Genomic DNA, 21,310 nt, shown 5'->3' with positions numbered 1-21,310 from the left:
TTAAGTAGAGACGAGATATCGGCGCTTTAAAAACAGTCTTAACCCAGAACACACACACACACACACACACACACACACACACACACACACAATAGTATACCTGAGGATGGATAGAATCTCACTTTTTACTTAAATTCCCTACAAATGAGTCTGTTGATAACGAGAGTATAACAGTTTTTCTTTCTTTGTGTTGCGTCGTTGAACTACCTCATTATAAGAATGTTGAAATATATTCGTCATTCATTGTAAAAGATTTAAATATAGACATAAATGATGCTGCAGGAGGGTATCAGGACACCTCTCCTCCCAAATTGACCTCCCTTTTTGGACACTCCTTTGACCTCTATTCAGGGGAAGTAAGTAGCGGGCTTTTTTTTATATTTTTCTTTGCGCCCTTGAACTGTCTCCTTAACTGTAAAAAAAATGGCAAGGGTGAGTTGTCCTGTAGTTATTAGGTAGGTTAGCCAAGTAGTCTGTCTCCCCTCTATAGCGAGCGCCCTTCCCTTTTAAGAGTCTGAAGTTCTTAAGTACGGGTCTCGCGCATAAGAGGCTAGGTACACTTCACCGCCACTTCCTCACGAATGGATGACTTAATACCAGGCGGCGGGACTCGGGAGGCATCACATTTTCGTATTGTCAAGGAGCTTCAAAAAGGGTCTTGGGGTCATGGGTGAGGCAACGGTGTCAGATTGTTGTACTCAGCCCCTTATATTAACCAATTTCTGACCTAAGAACTGTCTCAACCACCCCATTAACTAGATTCATTTATAGTTATCGTTGAAATGGTTGACTATTGGTGCTTTTTGGCAATAGTTAAGGCCTTAAGGGTCAGAAAATGGAAAATACAGTATGGTGAGTACGATAATCTGGCGCCGGTGGGCTGAGGTAGAGTTTGGTTGCTGTAAGATAAGCTTGAAGACGACTGCGCTAGACACCGAAATGATCTTGCAGCTTGAGGGGAAGGCGCGTGTTTTTTTGTTATTTTATAGCAAAGGAGACAGCACAAGAGCACACACAAAAAAGGAAACAATAAAAAAAGCCCGCTACTCGCCGCTCCTGTAAAGAATCCGAAGAGGTGGCCGAAAGAGCAGTTACGTGAGAAGGTGTCTCCAAACATATTCTTTCTCCCTCGTCTCAGGACCTGACGGAGACGGTGACGGCCCTCAGGCAGCTGCGGGATGATGTGTCGCAGCACCAGAGTTTGGGCGACTCGCAGAGCAACGCCGAGATCCTCCTGCATGAACACCTCAAGAGGGAAGCCGCGGCCAAGGTCAGTCTCTCAACATCATAAGGAATCTTGCAGACTCCTTACGTTCTTATGTTCTAATGTTAATAAAGCCAAAGTCTATATACACCAAGTCAAGTCACACGCAGGTTTGTGGGAGGAGACACGGCCGAGGCGTGGTTTATGCGTGACACTGCTTGGAGCCAAACTAATATGTAGAAACAGGGATTTAGAGAAAAGTTTATATATACCAAGTCAAGTCACACGCAGGTTTGTGGGAGGAGACACGGCAGAGGCGTGGTTTATGCGTGACACTGCTTGGAGCCAAACTAGAGAATGTAGAAACAGGGATTTAGAGAAAACGAGGAAAGGCGGACTAATTTAAATCAATCACTTCAACATGCCCTCCCTCACACCCCACACCGCCGTTTGTAGTCATTGGAATTACAGTCACGCAATAGCACAATAAAAAGGCATATTTTTTCGTCAGTGGATTGCCTGAACGCACTGTGAAAGGAGGCGAGAATGCACATACGGCCCCAACTTTAGTCACCCCTGAACTGGCGGGTATTTTTTTTTTTAGCTTCAAGTGACGTCATCCCGCTGCTCCGCCCTAAAACCGCCTCCTGCGCGTACCGGTCGCAGACTTGACTTGGTATATATAGACTTAGAATAAAGCAGTAAATGATGATGGTGACGACGACGATAATGATAATGATAAGAAGTGCCTTTATTCTCACTCCTCTACCCTCTATCCTCACTCCTCTACCCTCTATCCTCACTCCTCTACCCTCTATCCTCACTCCTCTACCCTCTATCCTCACTCCTCTACCCTCTATCCTCACTCCTCTACCCTCTATCCTCACTCCTCTACCCTCTATCCTCACTCCTCTGCCCTCTATCCTCACTCCTCTGCCCTCTATCCTCACTCCTCTGCCCTCTATCCTCACTCCTCTACCCTCTATCCTCACTCCTCTGCCCTCTATCCTCACTCCTCTACCCTCTATCCTCACTCCTCTACCCTCTATCCTCACTCCTCTGCCCTCTATCCTCACTCCTCTACCCTCTATCCTCCTCTACCCTATATCCTCACTGCTCTGACCTCTATCCCCTCTCCTCTATCCTCACTCCTCTACCCTCTATCCTCACTCCTCTACCCTCTATCCTCACTCCTCTACCCTCCTCCTCCCTCTACCCTCTCCTCCCTCCTCTATCCTCCTCTATCCTCCTCTACCCTCTATCCTCACTCCTCTGCCCTCTATCCTCACTCCTCTACCCTCTATCCTCACTCCTCTGCCCTCTATCCTCACTCCTCTACCCTCTATCCTCACTCCTCTGCCCTCTATCCCCACTCCTCTATCCTCACTCCTCTACCCTCTATCCTCACTCCTCTGCCCTCTATCCTCACTCCTCTACCCTCTATCCTCACTCCTCTACCCTCTATCCTCACTCCTCTACCCTCTATCCTCCTCCCTCTGCCTCCCTCTCCCTCTATCCTCACTCCTCTACCCTCTATCCTCACTCCTCTACCCTCTATCCTCACTCCTCTACCCTCTATCCTCACTCCTCTACCCTCTATCCCCACAGGAGCACCAGGATAGATGCATCCACCTCCTGAAGACCGCCGAGACCATGGCCTCCAGGGGTCACTACGCCGGGCTGGAGGCGAGGTCCCGCGCCTACTCCGTGCTGGAGGCCGCCACAGCGCTGCACGAGACATGTGACACCCGCTCGGCCCTCCTGCAGCAGGCCATCCTCTTCTTCAAGCTGGCGCAGACCGTGAGTGCCCTGTGTTGTTGTTGTTGTTGTTGTTGTTTTTACGTGTACACCTATAGCGCCGGTAGGCCTTTCTTGAGGGGCCTAGATGGTACGTAGTCGGCCCCAGTCCATCATGGCGCAGGCAAGTGTTTATAGTGGCGCCATCTTGTTGTTGTTGTTGTTGTTGTTGTTGTTGTTGTTGTTGTTGTTGTCGTCCATCTCCATCTTCCTCTTCTCCTTGTTCCTCTTTTTGTTCTTCTTTTTTTCTTCTTTTTCTTCTTTAATATATCTCTTCAGTTGTTTACCTGATGAATCTCACACTTTATATACTTAGTTGTTCTTTGTCTTGTATTTTTCGTTGTAGTTGAATCTGAGTGAATATTACGTTATGTTCTACTATCTTTGACCTGGTGCCTAGTTTGATATCTCTTTAGTTAATTTCCAAATGAATCCTGGACTTGATATTTTTACCTGTTGTTCGTATGTCCAGTATTATTATTATTTTTTTTTTAATCTGACTGTACGTTATTTTCTACTATCTTTGACCTGTTGCCAAGTTTAATATCTCTTTAGTTGATTTCCAAATGAATCTTGGACTTGATATTCTAAGCTGTTGTTCGTATGTCCAGTATTTTTTTTTCTCGAATCTGCGTGAATATTACGTTATTTTTTTTTTATTATCTTTGACCTGTTGCCAAGTTTGATATCTCTTTAGTTAATTTCCAAATGAATCTTGGACTTGATATTTTTAGCTGTTGTTTGTATGTCCAGTATTTTGTTGAATCTGAGTGAATATTACGTTATTTTCTACAATCCTTGACCTGTTGCCTAGTTTGATATCTCTTTAGTTGATTTCCAAATGAATCTTGCACTGGATATTCTTAGCTGTTTTTCGTATGTCCATTTTCTCTTTCGAATCTAACCGAATATTACGTTATGTTCTACCATCCTTGACCTGGTGCCTAGTTTAATATCGCTTTATTTAATTTCCAAATGAATGACTTAATATTTTTAGCTGTTGTTCGTATGTTCAGTATTTTGTTGAATCTGACTGAATATTCCGTCATCTCTTTCCACTTTCACTGAGGCATTGCTGACTGAATATTCCGTCATCTCTTTCCACTTTCACTGAGGCATTGCTGACTGAATATTCCGTCATCTCTTTCCACTTTCACTGAGGCATTGCTGACTGAATATTCCGTCATCTCTTTCCACTTTCACTGAGGCATTGCTGACTGAATATTCCGTCATCTCTTTCCACTTTCACTGAGGCATTGCTGACTGAATATTCCGTCATCTCTTTCCACTTTCACTGAGGCATTGCTGACTGAATATTCCGTCATCTCTTTCCACTTTCACTGAGGCATTGCTGACTGAATATTCCGTCATCTCTTTCCACTTTCACTGAGGTATTGCTGACTGAATATTCCGTCATCTCTTTCCACTTTCACTGAGGTATTGCTGACTGAATATCCCGTCATCTCTTTCCACTTTCACTGAGGCATTGCTGACTGAATATTCCGTCATCTCTTTCCACTTTCACTGAGGTATTGCTGACTGAATATTCCGTCATCTCTTTCCACTTTCACTGAGGCATTGCTGACTGAATATTCCGTCATCTCTTTCCACTTTCACTGAGGCATTGCTGACTGAATATTACGTCATCTCTTTCCACTTTCACTGAGGCATTGCTGACTGAATATTCCGTCATCTCTTTCCACTTTCACTGAGGCATTGTCTTGTTTGATTTCCCCAAGTGCATCGTAGCAAGTGATCCATCCTCTTCCCCTTCCCCTCTTCCCTCTTTCCTCTCCCTCTCCCAGGCCCTGACCAAGCTGGACCAGGCCGAGGTGCAGGTGGCCAGCATGGCGGGTGAGGGCGCCCAGCGGCTTTCCCTCATCGTAGGCGTGGTGGAGGAGGCGGTGCAGCCGGCGCTCACTGAGGGCTGCGCTATCCTCGAGGTCACCGGTGGAAGGAACCAACCGCACAATAGGGTGAGGAGAGGACACCAAGTAGCCTGAAAGAAGAAAAAATAATAATAATATCCAGTCAGTAAAGATCATGTGTTGGGTGAGATTATACGTGAACTTGATGCTGCAATGGTAGTTTTATGAAGGGAATGGAAAGTTGTGATAATGAAGAGATTTGAGAGGAGTATGTAGGGAGTAGATAAGAGATAGGAGATATAAAGCCATGCAAAATCATATTGTTGGTATTATAAGATTCTTTCATTTCTCACATCAAGTATTTCTAAAGGTCAAAGATGGGGTCAATCGGGGTCTAATGAGTGGTTCTTTAGGTTCACGGTACAGAGGAAAGGTCAGACTACCACCAGGGTCATAAAACTACGTCTGGAAATATCCCAGACTCATAGGAAAGCCTTGTCAAATAGGTGAACTTTAGCGACGAAATGTTTTAAAATACGACCCATATATGAGTCGAGGAGATGAAGGCAAAGTTTGTAATGAATAAGAACTTGTTTGATGATTGTGGTGAGCGTCCTTAGCATTAACAGACAACATTTAAAGTTATACAAAGAGTGATCTCAAACCCTAAAGAGTCCCTGCTTCCTCCCCCTTCCCCCCAGGGCATCACTGAGCTGGTGGAGGAGCTGGAGCGGCGCCGCGCCCACCTGTCCTCCACGTGCGTCAGCAACACCGAGCAGGTCCTGCAACGCACCGAGCTCTCCAACGCCTTCCTCGAGGAGCACAACGCGGTGAGTGAAGTATACAAGTCAGGATTTCCACCATGTTACTTTTTAAAGACATTTACTTTGTCTGGAATCCTCTGGGAGTGTATGTAACCCGTATGCCTATATGAAAAAGACAGATAGGAGGCCTCAGAATGCCATATAGTTCTAAATACAAGTAGGAAGAGGCAACATGGCGGCGGAATTTAAAAGGTAGAAGATTGTCAGTATGAGGAGGGGAGTTGATGAAACGAAGAGCCTATGACTACTTTGTTCAAGAGAGCTGTGTGAGTGGAGCCCCATACACATGTGATGCATACTCCATACGAGGGCGGACAAGGCCCCTGTATATGGACAGCATCTGTGCGGGGGAGAAGAACTGGCGGAGACGATACAGAACGCCCAACTCGAGGAAGCTGATTTAGTGAGAGAGGAGATATGGAGGGAGAATATAAGTGAAGGAAATCACTATTAATGTGTCTGTGTTGACGTGCCTCACCTTCCCCCGCAGATCGAGTCCTGGCTGGTGCGTGTCGGGGATGCCTTCCTGCAGGGCCACCAGGACTCCGGCGGCTCCCTCAGCCTGGCCAAGGACTTCCTGCACCTCCACCAGACGCTCACACGCGACGTCGCGGTGAGTCCTGCACGGGGAGTTTGCAGAATTAAAAAAAAAAAAACCACTCACTAAACTAAACACTCCTATCTCTCAGTTTACCAGACCTTATATCTTATAGTTGTATATCTTCTGCTAACAAATTTAGTCACTTCATTCCCAATTATCTGTATGTTAGTGGTGTTGAGTTTATTGACTGTAGTATTTGTACTCGTCCAGCTGCTGCAGTGTTTGATAATTAATACACACTCATAAAAATAAGTTAACCTAACCTGAGCTCCTATTCACTCACTACATACACAGAGGCCGGTGGCAGCAGGCAGATACATATTGTAGATGAAGTCAAACTTAGATCATTTTAAAATTTTGATATTTTCTGTAGTTGTAGATAAATGCAGAGATTGAAACTAATTCTGCTTTGAGGATTTTATATATATATTTTCCCAGTAGGCCCGTGATTCTGACATGCTTAATTCTGGTGTGCTACTTAGTCATGAACATTAGGGTTTAATATTTCCCCTCCATGGTAACATTCAGGACTGGAAGACTTCTTTGTGTCTCCTCCACTGACAGCCTTTAAATAATCTTCCAGTGTAATGGTAGGAGGTACAGATGGAAGGCAACTGTTAATTCTCTTTTTCATTTACCTTCACACAGGAAAAGAAGACTGAGATTGACTCCCTTGCGACCTTCCTCGAGAAGCTTCTGCCTGACCTCTCCCTGGAGGACGGGGCGAGCTACAAGGACAAGATGCAGGCCCTCTATGACCACTGGGAGGCCCTCAGGAAGCTGCTGGGTGAGGGCGAACCTTCTTTTAATCACAGTGTTTGCCAGTCATTTATATACAGTCACCTCTTGATGTCGTGTTATTTAAAATCACGTTATTTAAACATAATTTCCCCATACGAAATTATTCTCTGGTAAAAGTAAGTTGCTTTTCTATAGTGTGAGTTACTAGTTTCATCTCCTCTCTCTCCCTCAGGCGCACGCATTGGCATCTGTGAGAAGTATGTCAAGTTCCACGAGGCCGCCGAGGCTGTGAACGGCGAGTTTGAGTCCTTCGAGCTGCTGCTGAAGGAGGCCAAAGGAGAGGACGACAGGGACCTGGTGGAGGCCAAGTGGGAGCAGCTGCAGAAGCACTACCAGGACCTCTGCAACACTGGACGGGCCTTCTGCCAAGAGGCCAAGAATGTGAGTGTGTGTGAGGCATTGTCATAGAGGTTAAAAAGAGGCATATGAGGGGTCCAGAACCAAAGGGAAATCCTCGCCATGTTTACGGTTTTGAGTTACTGGTTGCGTCATGAAGCATAACCTTCCTCGAACGAACGGTATTAGTAGCCAAGGGAAAATCAACCATCTGGAGGGCATACCGTGTGGTCAAAACAAGGTGACAAATTATTAAAAACAGTCTGAAACATAAGTCTAATCATTATGAAACTCACTTTTGGCGCAGATGTCCCGTGGGCTCGAGATGCCTCATACATGATTGAGGGGATGAGGTCCAAAATAGGGCTCTGTCAGGTAGGACTCGAGCTCCCTGAAAAGAAGACAAGGAGAGGTGTGTCAGGAGCCTCACGGATAATGTCGAAAGCAATTTTAGTCCAAATGACCTCAGACCATGTAGAAGTAGAGCTTTCCTGAGAAGAGATTAGGTGTGTCCGGAGTCTCACTGATAATGTCGAAAGTAATTTTAGTCCAAATGACCCCTGACCATGTAGAAGTAGAGCTTTCCTGAGAAGAGATTAGGTGTTTCAGGAGCCTCACGGATAATGTCGAAAGTAATTTTAGTCCAAATGACCTCTGACCATGTAGAAGTAGAGCTTTCCTGAGAAGAGATTAGGTGTGTCAGGAGCCTCACTGATAATGTCGAAAGTAATTTTAGTCCAAATGGCCTCTGACCATGTAGAAGTAGAGCTTTCCTGAGAAGAGATTAGGTGTGTCAGGAGCAGCGTTGCTAGATTATCGTACTCAGCGCCTCATATTTACCGGTTTCTGGGCTATAGCTATTGACAAACTACACCGATAATTAACCATTGTAACGATAACTATATATGAAGGCAGTTATTAGGGTCGTGGAGGCAGTTTTGGGGTCGGAAATTGGCAAACATAGGAGGCTGAGTACGGCAATGTAGCAACGTTGGTCAGGGGTCTCGCTGAGGATGTTGAGGGTAATTTATAGTCCAAATGACCTTTGACCTGGCAGAACACCGACATGAATTTCGACAGGGAATACTTGCAGCCTATGTTGAATTCAAGAAGGCATTTGACTCTGTGCATCTTGACTGACACCTCACCTCCAGGCATATTGGCATGCAGCACACTTCTACATGATTTTAGGATCCTTCACAAAGCTAATCAACTTCCCTGACAGGTGGATGACCCTTACCTGGACACCAACCGAGCCATCCTGTGCGTGGAGAACATCCTGGACCACCTGGGCAAGCGGCGGCTGGTGATCACCGACCTCCACACCCACTTCCACATGAAGCTGACCACCACCAAAGAGATGACCATGCTCTTCAACACTTACCGGGACAACATCAGGAAGGTGAGCCGAGGGGAGGAAGGAAGGGATATTTAAAGGAGGCAGCTCAAGGGCAAAAAATACCCAAAAAACAACTAAAAATGTCCACTAACAAAAAAGCCTGCTGTTTCCCCTCTGTTGTTTGCATTGTCACAACATCAAGGTGCTGGAGGGAAGATGAAGAGCTTTTACAGTTAACCCTTCTGCTGCGATTGGCATGGATTTGGCCTTCACTGGTAGCCTGGTAACATATAGTCCCAGGTCCTTCTCTGCCTCTGTGGTGGATAGTGGAGTGTTTCCCATGTGGTACTGGTGTGCTGGATATCCCCTCCCAAGGTGCAGGACTACATTTTTCTTCATTGAATTGTAGCAGCCACTTTTAGTTCCACTCCTATAGCTTGGTGATGTCTTCTTGTAGAAAATCCACAGCCAAGGGGTTAAAGGAGGCAGCTCAAGGCTTTCATATGAGTTTAGGGTATTTCCAGGAGTAGTTTTATGACCCTGGTGGTAGTTTGGCTCTTCCTCAGTAGCATGAACCTAAAAAAACACTCATTCGAACACGATTGATCCACTCTTAGACATTTCCAGGAGTAGTTTTATGACCCTGGTGGTAGTTTGGCCCTTCCTCAGTAGCGTGAACCTAAAAAAACACTCATTCGAACACGATTGATCCCCTCTTAGACATTTCCAGGAGTAGTTTTATGACCCTGGTGGTAGTTTGGCTCTTCCTCAGTAGCATGAACCTAAAAAAACACTCATTCGAACACGATTGATCCCCTCTTAAACATTTCCAGGAGTAGTTTTATGACCCTGGTGGTAGTTTGGCTCTTCCTCAGTACCTTGAACCTAAAAAACACATTAGAATCCAATTGATCCTCTCTTTGACCTTTATGTGAGACCTTGTTGTGAGAAGCCAAAGCATCTTAAAATACATACCTTAGTAGTTACAAAAGCAAACATTCACCACCCCAGATGCAGGACGAGATGGCCGAGATGGAGAACAGCTTCTGCCCGCTGCTGAGGGGTGACGTTGGCGACCCCGAGGGCATGGCAAACACCCTGGAGCAGTGCCTGGCCATCTACGTGTCGGCCGTGAAGAAGACGCAGGAGGACATTCAGGACATGATCACGAGGGCCGAGGTCATGTCCTACAAAGGTGGGCGGGAGGAACAGTAGGAATAGTGATGCTTGTTGCTGTGAATTCTAAAGTTCATGTGATTTCTGAGGAATTATATTTTTCGAGTTTGTTTTTAGGGGGGGGAGGGTCAAGGGGTGTTTTCCTGATCGGTATTTTTTTTCATAGTCGGCATTTTTTTATTCTAGTGGGCATTTTTCCTCAAGATGTTTTTGTTTTTTTCTAGTGGGTATTTTTTAGTAGGCATATTTTTGTGGGCATTTTTTAGTAGGCATATTTTTGTGGGCATTTTTTAGTAGGCATATTTTTGTGGGCATTTTTTAGTAGGCATATTTTAGTGGGTATTTTTTAGTAGGCATATTTTAGTGGGCATTTTTTAGTAGGCATATTTTAGTGGGCATTTTTTAGTAGGCATATTTTAGTGGGCATTTTTTAGTTGGCATATTTTAGTGGGTATTTTTTAGTAGGCATATTTTAGTGGGTATTTTTTAGTAGGCATATTTTAGTGGGTATTTTTTAGTAGGCATATTTTAGTGGGCATTTTTTAGTAGGCATATTTTAGTGGGCATTTTTTAGTAGGCATATTTTAGTGGGCATTTTTTAGTAGGCATATTTTAGTGGGCATTTTTTAGTAGGCATATTTTAGTGGGTATTTTTTAGTAGGCATATTTTAGTGGGCATTTTTTAGTAGGCATATTTTAGTGGGCATTTTTTAGTAGGCATATTTTAGTGGGCATTTTTTAGTAGGCATATTTTAGTGGGCATTTTTTAGTAGGCATATTTTAGTGGGCATTTTTTAGTAGGCATATTTTAGTGGGCATTTTTTAGTTGGCATATTTTAGTGGGCATTTTTTTGTTTACATTTATTCTTTCTTTAAAGTGGGCATTTTTAGGAGACATTTTTTATTCTAGTAGTGGACATTTTTTCTCTTGTTGGCATTTTTTATTCTATTTTTTGCAAGTAGGCATTTTTTATTAGGCATTGTTTTCTTCTTTTTTTTGCAAGTGGGCATTTTTAGTAGACATTTTTATTCTAGTGGGCATTTTTTCTTTAATTGGCATATTTTTTCCTTTTTTTTTCAAGTGGGCATTTTTCACTAGGCATTCTTTCTCATTCCTTTACTTTAATCTTTCTTAAATTCTCATCTACTTACATTCTTAACCATAGAAAAGATAATAATAATAAAATAATGAAATAACAATAACACTAATAGTAGATTTCTTGAGCTTTTTCTCTTTTCTTTTATCTCTCTCAAATACTCATCTACTTTCTTAACCTGTCCGCTGCGATTGGCACGGATTTGGCCTTCACTGGTAGCCTGGTCACATACACTCCCAGGTCTTTCTCTGCCTCTGTGGTGGATAGTGGAGTGTTTCCCATGTGGTATTGGTATGCTGGATATCCCTTCACTGGTAGCCTGGAAACATACACTCCCAGGTCTTTCTCTGCGTCTGTGGTGGATAGTGGAGTGTTTCCCATGTGGTATTGGTGTGCTGGATATCCCTTCACTGGTAGCCTGGCAACATACACTCCCAGGTCTTTCTCTGCCTCTGTGGTGGATAGTGGAGTGTTTCCCATGTGGTATTGGTGTGCTGGATATCCCTTCACTGGTAGCCTGGTAACATACACTCCCAGGTCTTTCTCTGCCTCTGTGGTGGATAGTGGAGTGTTTCCCATGTGGTATTGGTGTGCTGGATATCCCTTCACTGGTAGCCTGGTAACATACACTCCCAGGTCTTTCTCTGCCTCTGTGGTGGATAGTGGAGTGTTTCCCATGTGGTATTGGTGTGCTGGATATCCCTTCACTGGTAGCCTGGTAACATACACTCCCAGGTCTTTCTCTGCCTCTGTGGTGGATAGTGGAGTGTTTCCCATGTGGTATTGGTGTGCTGGATATCCCTTCACTGGTAGCCTGGTAACATACACTCCCAGGTCTTTCTCTGCCTCTGTGGTGGATAGTGGAGTGTTTCCCATGTGGTATTGGTGTGCTGGATATCCCCTCCCAAGGTGCAGGACTTTACATTTTTCTTCATGGAATTGTAGCAGCCACTTTTTGCTTCACTCCTGTAACTTGGTGATGTCTTCTTGTAGGAAATCCACAGTCAAGGGGTTAAATATGAAAAACAATAGTAATGATAATAACAACTAATATAATAATCATCTCCTTACCAGGTGACGAGCCAGGCCAGAGGGACGAGGTCATTGGCTCCCTCCTGCACCTTTACCAGAACCTGCAGAACAAGGCCACCGACTACCAGATCCTCGGACACATGTTGATTCAGTGGTGCCGCAACATTGCCGAGGTCAGGCACGGTGTCTCCCTCAGGACTCGCTCGTAGTTCTTCAGCCGACGCTCTCCTCTGCTCCACTTTGCTCCTCTCTCCCTTCCTCCTTCCCTGTGTCTCTTTCTCTATATATTTTAGTCTCCATCTCTCCCTCCATCCCTCATTTATCTAGTTTACTCTCTCTCTTCTTCATTCTTTTCAGGAGTCACTCGTAGCCCTTCAGCCGACGCTCTCCTCTGCTCCACTTTGCTTCTCTCTCCCTTCCTCCTTCCCTGTGTCTCTTTCTCTATATATTTATGTCTCCATCTCTCCCTCCATCCCTCATTTATCTAGTTTACTCTCTCTCTTCTTCATTCTTTTCAGGAGTCACTCGTAGCCCTTCAGCCGACGCTCTCCTCTGCTCCACTTTGCTTCCCTCTCTCTTCCTCCTTCCCTCCATCCCTCCTTTCATTTCTCTCTCTATCCCTCCATCCCTCCTTTCATCTCTCTCTCTCTCCCTCCATTCCTATTTTATCTAGTCCATTCTTTCTCTCTCCCTCATTCCTCCTTCCATTCCTCTCCGCTTCTTAAATTTTGCCATATTAAACTTATTTTCAAATCACTTTCAATCATGTTAAGAAGGTTATTGTATTATTCCCCTCTATCAGTATATAAATGTTGCTAAAGATGCATAGGAGAAAAATCTTAAGTACCAGAATTTCCTTTGACACATGAAAGAAAAGTAAAATTAATGAATGAAAAGGGAAAGTGAGATCCTGGTTTTCTTTGTAGCTGGCGGACGAATTGCCGTTTTAGCTTACGAGTCTTCCCTGTCACCTTGTCCCCTTGTGTCCCCAGATCCACCGGTCCTGTGACAAGCTGGAGGGCCAGTTCGACATGGTGAGCCTGGACATCGGCGGCGTGGAGGGCCAGCTGAGGGAGCACGAGGCCTCCAAGCAGGCTGTGTCCGAGCTTCTCAAGTTTGCCCAGAACGAAGCAGACTCCATCATGACGAAGATTAGGGACCAGGTAAGGATGTTGTTTTTTATTTTTTTATTTTTTTATAGTAAAGAAAACAGCTCAAGGGCAAAAAAAAGAAACAATAATGAAAAAAAAGCATGCAAATTTTAGTTATATCTGTCCTTAATGAAAAAATAGTGTCTTTAGATTATCTCAAAACAAGACCAGGTAAGGATTTTTTTTTTTTACAGTAAAGAAAACAGCTCAAGGCAAAAAAAAAGGAAACAAAATTGATGAAAAAAAAAAGCACGCCAATGTTAGTTAAATCTTTGTCCTTAATGAAAACCTAGTGTCTTTAGATTATCTCAAAAGCAAGAGCTGGTGATTGTGTTAGCCTGACATATAGAAGTGTTATCAATACGTGCATAACCCCCTTTATAGGCCTATTAGATTACTTTTTTTATGTCACTTCATCTCATCCTTAACGCCATTCCTTATGTCACCCTTCACCTTCCCTCACCCCTTGTCACCCTTTGCCCAGCAGTGTGACACCCAAAATTGACCTCTCTCTTGGCAACTCTCAACTTTTTACTGTTGTGGGAGTGGCGAGTAGCAGGCTGTTTTGGGGGGGACCCTTCTTGTTGCCCTTGAGCCGTATCCTTTCATGTAAAAAAATAAATAAAATAAAAAACTCAATCTTGCTTCCTCCCTCTACACCACCCACTGCGTTAACCCTTATCTTACCCTCTATCCTGCTCTCTGTCTTACCCTTTGTGCACTGCTTTGCTCTACTCCTTATCTCATCTCCGCCCTGCCCCCAGTGTCCTCCTCACCCCGGGGCACAGGACATTGCCACCATGGAGGAGATGCTGGTGCGCCGCGGGAAGGAGTTTGATGTGAACTGGACGCAGCACCAGAAGATGTTGGAGAGGCAACTGAAGCGCTCGCAGTACCATGTTGACCTTCAGGTAATTCCTCCATCCCTCCTTTCATCTCTCTCTATCCCTCCATCCCTCCTTTCAGCTCTCTGTCTATCCCTCCATCCCTCCTTTCAGCTCTCTCTCTCTCCTTCCATCCCTGTTTTATCTAGTCCATTCTCTCTCTCTCTCTCTCTCATTCCTCATGTCCTTTATTTATATATTTATTTATTTATTTATTTTTTTTTTACGTGAACGCCTATAGTGCTGGTAGGCTTTCTTGAGGGGCCTGGATGGTAGTTGGCTCCAGCCCGTCATGGCACAGGCAAGTGTTTATAGTGGCGCCATCTTCCTCTGCTGTATTTAACTGAAAGGAGAGTTAGACAGTTGTGCGATGGCTAAAGAGAGAGTTCTTTCTATGATTTAACTGATTAACGTTTTTGGTCATCTAGATTATGGTGTAGTTAGAGAGGGTTGAGTGACTGGTGTTCATGATAAGAAGTTAACCTGTTCTTTAAGTTTGAAGTTTTACGAGTCAGTTTTGTTGCTCTTGAATATTCAGTGGTCCTGTTGTTATGACTTCTATATGGGGTTCTCATATGTGCGTTTTTCGATGTAGTCTTATGGAATCACTTTGTCATGTTAAAAAGGTTATTACACTACTTCCCTCTGTCACTATATAAATTTTACTAAAGATGCATAGGAGAAATCTTTTGATGTAGTCTTGATGTCTGTCTGGTATAAGTATAAAAACTACATGTACTTTTAAGGGGCTGTATAAATTTCACTAAAGGGTTCTGTTGTTCCTGTTTAGTTCTTCCTCTTGCGATGTTGATTTCCATATTGATTCCTCACATGTGCATTTTTTGATGTAGTCTTGATGTAGTCTGTCTGACATAAGTATAAAAACTACACTTACTTTTAAAGGGTTGTATAAATTTTGCTAAAGGGTTCTGTTGTTCCTGTTTAGTTCCTCCTCTTGCGATGTTGATTTCCATATTGATTCCTCACACTTGTCTTCCTCATGCAGGTGATCAGTGACCAGCTGCGTGACTTGAGCGAACAGCTGAGTCGCATGCGAGGCCACTATGGTGACTCCCTGGCCGCAGCCACCAACATGCAGGGGGCCTTCAACCAGTTCCAGCAGACAGTGGACGTGAGTACTGGCAGGGTCTGAGGCACTGTTTGGCAGCTGTACTACAATGTGAGGGAACAGAACATAGACATACAGAACATAGACATACCTGTGTATATAGAGAAGTAAAAAGTCTTTCTATTAGTCATTGGTAGCCTCTTACAACGACACTGAAATTGGCTGGAAGTTTGATAAGTATTAAGAAATCTGTCATTGAAGAAAACAAATTGTAGTGATCATTCTTAACCCGTCCGCTGCGATTGGCACGGATTTGGCTTTCACTGGTAGCCTGGTAACATACACTCCCAGGTCTTTCTCTGCCTCTGTGGTGGATAGTGGAGTGTTTCCCATGTGGTATTGGTGTGCTGGATATCCCTTCACTGGTAGCCTGGTAACATACACTCCTAGCTCTTTCTCTGCCTCTGTGGTGGATAGTGGAGTGTTTCCCATGTGGTATTGGTATGCTGGATATCCCTTCACTGGTAGCCTGGTAACATACACTCCCAGGTCTTTCTCTGCCTCTGTGGTGGATAGTGGAGTGTTTCCCATGTGGTATTGGTGTGCTGGATATCCCTTCACTGGTAGCCTGGTAACATACACTCCTAGGTCTTTCTCTGCCTCTGTGGTGGATAGTGGAGTGTTTCCCATGTGGTCTTTACATTGTTCTTCATTGAATTGTAGCAGCCACTTTTTGTTCAATTCCTGTAGCTTGGTGATGTCTTCTAGTAGGAAATCCGCAGGCAAGAGGTTAAAGCTGGGAAAGTAACAATCAGTTTTAGTTTTTAGTGAAATTTTCAGAGCCCAGAAATCCCATGCTCCATATACACCATAAATTTAATGGTTGAGTCTAATTACCTCCCACTCTTTCCCAGGTGCTTGAGAAACGCATCCAGGGCTTCGTGTCCACCACCACCAAGATGCTCGGCCCCGAGGACGACTCTGGCGAAGTGCAGGCAGACCTCGCCGAGCTGGAGAAGAAGTGGTCCACCTTCCAGATGCAGGTCGGGCAGGCAAAGAACTCCATCGAGCTCTCCATCGTGTTCTACAGACTGGTGGAGGATGTGAGTAGTGCAGCCCTGTGTCCTGCTGTATCCTTGTTGCTACCCATTCACCCACAGTAGTGTTTATGCAGAAGCCATACAGTCTTCAATAGGATTCTTTGTTCAACCTGTCCGCTGAAATTGGCACGGATTTCACCTTCGCTGGTAGCCTGGTAACATATAGTCCCAGGTCTTTCTCTGCCTCTGTGGTGGATAGTGGAGTGTTTCCCATGTGGTATTGGTGTGCTGGATATCCCTTCACTGGTAGCCTGGTAACATATGCTCCCAGGTCTTTCTCTGCCTCTGTGGTGGATAGTGGAGTGTTTCCCATGTGGTATTGGTGTGCTGGATATCCCCTCTCAAGGTGCAGGACTTTACATTTTTCCTCATTGAATTGTAGCAGCCACTTTTTGTTCCATTCCTGTAGCTTGGTGATGTCTTCTGGTAGGAAATCTGCAGTCCAGGGGTTAAGTAATCCTAAAGGCAATGCTCATAGGAACCAATTTAGCAGATGTATATAACTTTGAGTGGAAGGAAAATTTTTGTCACAGCTGACCACTCGCTTTCCTGTTTCATATTTCAGGCTGAGGACTGGTTTAAGGAGGGCACAAGACTCCTGGTTGAGGTTGCCGGCGAGACCGTCAACATCAAGAACCCCGAGCAAGCTGAGCGTCTGAGGTCCCGGATCGAGCACTTCCTCAAGCCCGGGGAGGACACGCAGCAGGAGCGCATCACCCAGATCTCCACCCTGGCGCAGGAGCTGTACGGCGACACCCAGCCCAAGACGGTTTGTATAGAGATCCACGTCTTTGTTCCTTAAGTTAGTGGTGATCCCTAGGCAAGGTGGAATGTGTTGAGGGTCAGTTGTTCAATGGTCCTGCGTTCTGGTGGTAACGTTACTTGTCAGGCAAATAAAGGAGACCAGAACTGATAATGTAGCCCTGTTTGAGGTCTTGCAGTCGTTTTCCTTTCTGGTGATAGTTGAAGCACATCACTTGCTGCCGAGATACATGTGAACCAGTGACCTTCTTGACCTTTATTCTTACTGGATGACAATCAGAAAGGTCAGAGTTTGTTGTTTCCATCCCCTCCACTCTCCCTGTGTCCTCTCATGCAAAACACACTAAATATGCACCAAGTGTTATAGCTGCATTAAAACGGAGGAAAATGTCCAACCAATTTTTCTAGATTTTTTGCAAGTTAGTGATGACTGTTTTTTAGTAACAGTGTGTGAATGTTGTTTATTTTTTTAGGTTGAAGTTATGAGCCACCAAAACACTCAAATAGTTGAGAGTTTGAGAGTCATCATGCGGAATTTGGGTTTGATGGTGGAGAACCTTAAGGCCGCAGAGGACCTCAATGAGACGCAGAAGAAGGTGAGAGAGAAGATGCTGTGCCGGGCCGCTGTCTGCATGGCTACCTCAAACTGTTGTTGTGTCCTTCCTTGCAAGTTGTAGCTCAAGATCCTGCGATAGTTTGCTTTCCTGTTTTGCATTGCTCCTCTCTATGCTGTTTACAGTTACTTGAGATTACATATATTGACAAAATGTACTTTAGCGAGAAGGCTTATGAGCTCAGAGGCCTCACCTGTGCCTTACAATCATTCTCATTTCAAATTCCTCATTCTAATTTTGTAGCATTAACACCTGGCATGTCTCTACCTGTAGGAAAAAGAGGAGCTCACGGCTTCTCTTGCAGCAGCTCAGGCAGAGGCCGAGGCTGCACGACTGGCGGCCCTGGCAGCAGAGGAGGCCAGGCGGGCAGCAGAGGAGGCTGCCGAGGCCATGGCCATTCCCATCGAGCCAATTGTCCCAGAAAAGGTATGTCCATCATGATCACCGCACACTAATGGGAGGATCCTAATACTGACTTTGAGTTTGATTATTTTAATTTTGATTACGATTTGATGGATTTGATTTTTATTATGATTCTAATGGTACAAAACCACTCAGTACAAGGGCTCAAGATCTCCAGACAGACTGATCAGCTTCAATGCAAAATTCCGAGGCTTCAGAATAGTGCCTAAGTTGTCCCAGAGGCTTCAGAATAGTGCCTAAGTTGTCCCAGAGGCTTCAAAATCGTGCATAAGTTGTCCCAAAGGCTTCAGAATAGTGCCTAAGTTGTCCCAAAGGCTTCAGAATAGTTCCTAAGTTGTCCCAGAGGCTTCAGAATAGTGCCTAAGTTGTCCCAGAGGCTTCAGAATAGTGCATAAGTTGTCCCAGAGGCTTCAGAATAGTGCATAAGTTGTCCCAGAGGCTTCAGAATAGTGCATAAGTTGTCCCAGAGGCTTCAAAATAGTGCATAAGTTGTCCCAGAGGCTTCAGAATAGTGCATAAGTTGTCCCAGAGGCTTCAAAATAGTGCATAAGTTGTCCCAGAGGCTTCAGAATAGTGCATAAGTTGTCCCAGAGGCTTCAGAATAGTGCATAAGTTGTCCCAGAGGCTTCAAAATAGTGCATAAGTTGTCCCAGAGGCTTCAGAATAGTGCATAAGTTGTCCCAGAGGCTTCAGAATAGTGCATAAGTTGTCCCAGAGGCTTCAGAATAGTGCATAAGTTGTCCCAGAGGCTTCAGAATAGTGCATAAGTTGTCCCAGAGGCTTCAGAATAGTGCATAAGTTGTCCCAGAGGCTTCAGAATAGTGCATAAGTTGTCCCAGAGGCTTCAAAATAGTGCATAAGTTGTCCCAGAGGCTTCAAAATAGTGCATAAGTTGTCCCAGAGGCTTCAAAATAGTGCATAAGTTGTCCCAGAGGCTTCAGAATAGTGCATAAGTTGTCCCAGAGGCTTCAAAATAGTGCATAAGTTGTCCCAGAGGCTTCAGAATAGTGCATAAGTTGTCCCAGAGGCTTCAGAATAGTGTATAAGTTGTCCCAGAGGCTTCAGAATAGTGCCTAAGTTGTCCCAGAGGCTTCAGAATAGTGTATAAGTTGTCCCAGAGGCTTCAGAATAGTGTATAAGTTGTCCCAGAGGCTTCAGAATAGTGTATAAGTTGTCCCAGAGGCTTCAGAATAGTGCATAAGTTGTCCCAGAGGCTTCAAAATAGTGCATAAGTTGTCCCAGAGGCTTCAAAATAGTGCATAAGTTGTCCCAGAGGCTTCAGAATAGTGCATAAGTTGTCCCAGAGGCTTCAGAATAGTGCATAAGTTGTCCCAGAGGCTTCAGAATAGTGCATAAGTTGTCCCAGAGGCTTCAGAATAGTGCATAAGTTGTCCCAGAGGCTTCAGAATAGTGCATAAGTTGTCCCAGAGGCTTCAGAATAGTGCATAAGTTGTCCCAGAGGCTTCAGAATAGTGCATAAGTTGTCCCAGAGGCTTCAGAATAGTGCCTAAGTTGTCCCAAAGGCTTCAGAATAGTGCATAAGTTGTCCCAGAGGCTTCAGAATAGCGCATGAGTTGTTCTCGGGTAATGTTTGCAAATGCTTCAGGGCTCCTCTCCTTCCTCCAGGTTGAGATAGAGATCCAGACGGAGGCCATTCCCCTGCCCCCTGAGGAGCCCCCGAAGAAGGAGGAATCACCGCCGCTCAAGAAGGCGAAGATGATCGACGACGAGCCGCAGCCCATGGCACCGATCTTCCTCACCCCCCTCGTGGGCGCCACCGTCACCGAGGGCGTCAAGTTCACCTTCGAGTGCAGGCAAGTGGTGTTGTTTTGGTCTGGGACGGATGTGTTTCTGCCCGATATATAGATGCATAAAATAAATCAACAAAATACAAAAAATAAATAAAGCAGAATAAATAGATCAATAAAATAAAATAAATATGAAAGTAAAAAATCCCAATAGGATAAATAAAATATAAAATAAATAGTAATAAAAATGAATATAATAAAAACAAAGCTCAATAAAATAAATAAACAAAATACAAAAAATAAATAAAGCAGAATAAATAGATCAATAAAATAAAATAAATATGAAAGTAAAAAATCCCAATAGTATTAATGAATAAATAGGATAAATAAAATATAAAATAAATAGTAATAAAAATGAATATAATAAACACAAAGCTCAATAAAATAAATCAACAAAATACAATAGTATTAATGAATAAATGAGATAAATAAAAAATAAAATAATTAGTAATAAAAATGAATATAATAAACACAAAGCTCAATAAAATAAATCAACAAAATACAATAAAAAATAAAGCAGAATAAATGTATCAATAAATAAAATATAAAATAAATAGTAATAAAAATGAATATAATAAACACAAAGCTCAATAAAATAAATCAACAAAATACAATAAAAAATAAAGCAGAATAAATGTATCAATAAAATAAAGTAAAATAGATATGAAAGTACAAAATCCCAATAGTATTAATGAATAAATGAGATAAATAAAAAATCAAATAAATAGTAATAAAAATGAATATAATAAACACAAAGCATAATAAAATAAATCAACAAAATACAATAAAAAATAAAGCAGAATAAATAGCTCAATAAAATAAAATAAAATAGATATGAAAGCAAAAAAAATCCCAATGGTATTTTTTTATTTTTTTACAGCAGAGAAAACAATGTATAAATAAAGTATAAATGTATACTAATAAATCTATATAATAAAGTAAAATGTCATGTTCTTCCAGGGTCCTCGGCGTGCCCATGCCCGAGGTGGAGTGGCTTAAGGACAGCCGCCCCGTCACCGACAACCCCGACTACAAGACCTTCTACGAGGAGGGCGTGTGCTCCCTCACCATCGAGGAGACCTTCACCGAGGACTCAGCGCTCTTCATCTGCCGGGCGGTGAACGGCGCCGGCATCGCTGAGACGTCCGCCACGCTCATCGTCAAGGGTAGGGTGACCGCCTTCATTAAGCTGCTGAAACCATTTTGTTGATTTAATTTGCTTAACCCGGTAGCTGCGGGGATCATGTTTCTTAATGGTCCCTCTAAGCGAGAAAAATGAGAAAAAATCATCACTCACACAAACCATTTCATAATATATATCAACGCATTTGTGATCAGTTTATGTATCATCTATTTCGGGGGGTTTATATCATGCCACAAATTTGGCCCGTCGCTGCTACACGGTAAAGCCACAAATTTGGCCC

The 21,310-nt window shown here is 43.7% G+C and overlaps 1 protein-coding gene across 7 annotated transcripts in view; it reads left to right on the top strand.

The window, feature by feature from the left end:
• Window positions 1-21,310, top strand: part of LOC126988203 (titin-like) — a 304,476-nt gene that overhangs the window by 211,510 nt on the left and 71,656 nt on the right. For all 7 annotated transcript variants that reach the window (XM_050846148.1, XM_050846145.1, XM_050846147.1 and 4 more), the window contains 19 exons: window positions 1,139-1,270; window positions 2,813-3,004; window positions 4,807-4,977; window positions 5,571-5,699; window positions 6,184-6,306; window positions 6,943-7,081; window positions 7,268-7,476; window positions 8,657-8,833; window positions 9,782-9,965; window positions 12,118-12,248; window positions 13,068-13,238; window positions 13,991-14,137; window positions 15,117-15,242; window positions 16,094-16,282; window positions 16,845-17,048; window positions 17,515-17,637; window positions 17,929-18,081; window positions 19,705-19,892; window positions 20,847-21,052. In XM_050846148.1, coding sequence (XP_050702105.1) covers window positions 1,139-1,270; window positions 2,813-3,004; window positions 4,807-4,977; window positions 5,571-5,699; window positions 6,184-6,306; window positions 6,943-7,081; window positions 7,268-7,476; window positions 8,657-8,833; window positions 9,782-9,965; window positions 12,118-12,248; window positions 13,068-13,238; window positions 13,991-14,137; window positions 15,117-15,242; window positions 16,094-16,282; window positions 16,845-17,048; window positions 17,515-17,637; window positions 17,929-18,081; window positions 19,705-19,892; window positions 20,847-21,052 — 3,094 coding nt within the window. The remainder of the gene's footprint in view (window positions 1-1,138; window positions 1,271-2,812; window positions 3,005-4,806; window positions 4,978-5,570; window positions 5,700-6,183; window positions 6,307-6,942; window positions 7,082-7,267; window positions 7,477-8,656; window positions 8,834-9,781; window positions 9,966-12,117; window positions 12,249-13,067; window positions 13,239-13,990; window positions 14,138-15,116; window positions 15,243-16,093; window positions 16,283-16,844; window positions 17,049-17,514; window positions 17,638-17,928; window positions 18,082-19,704; window positions 19,893-20,846; window positions 21,053-21,310) is intronic.

Source organism: Eriocheir sinensis, chromosome 68 (genome assembly GCF_024679095.1).
Source record: "Eriocheir sinensis breed Jianghai 21 chromosome 68, ASM2467909v1, whole genome shotgun sequence".
In the NCBI taxonomy this organism is placed as follows: domain Eukaryota; kingdom Metazoa; phylum Arthropoda; class Malacostraca; order Decapoda; family Varunidae; genus Eriocheir; species Eriocheir sinensis.
The sequence above is the reverse complement of the archived record's forward strand: the minus strand, read 5'-3'. Positions and strand labels throughout refer to the sequence as shown.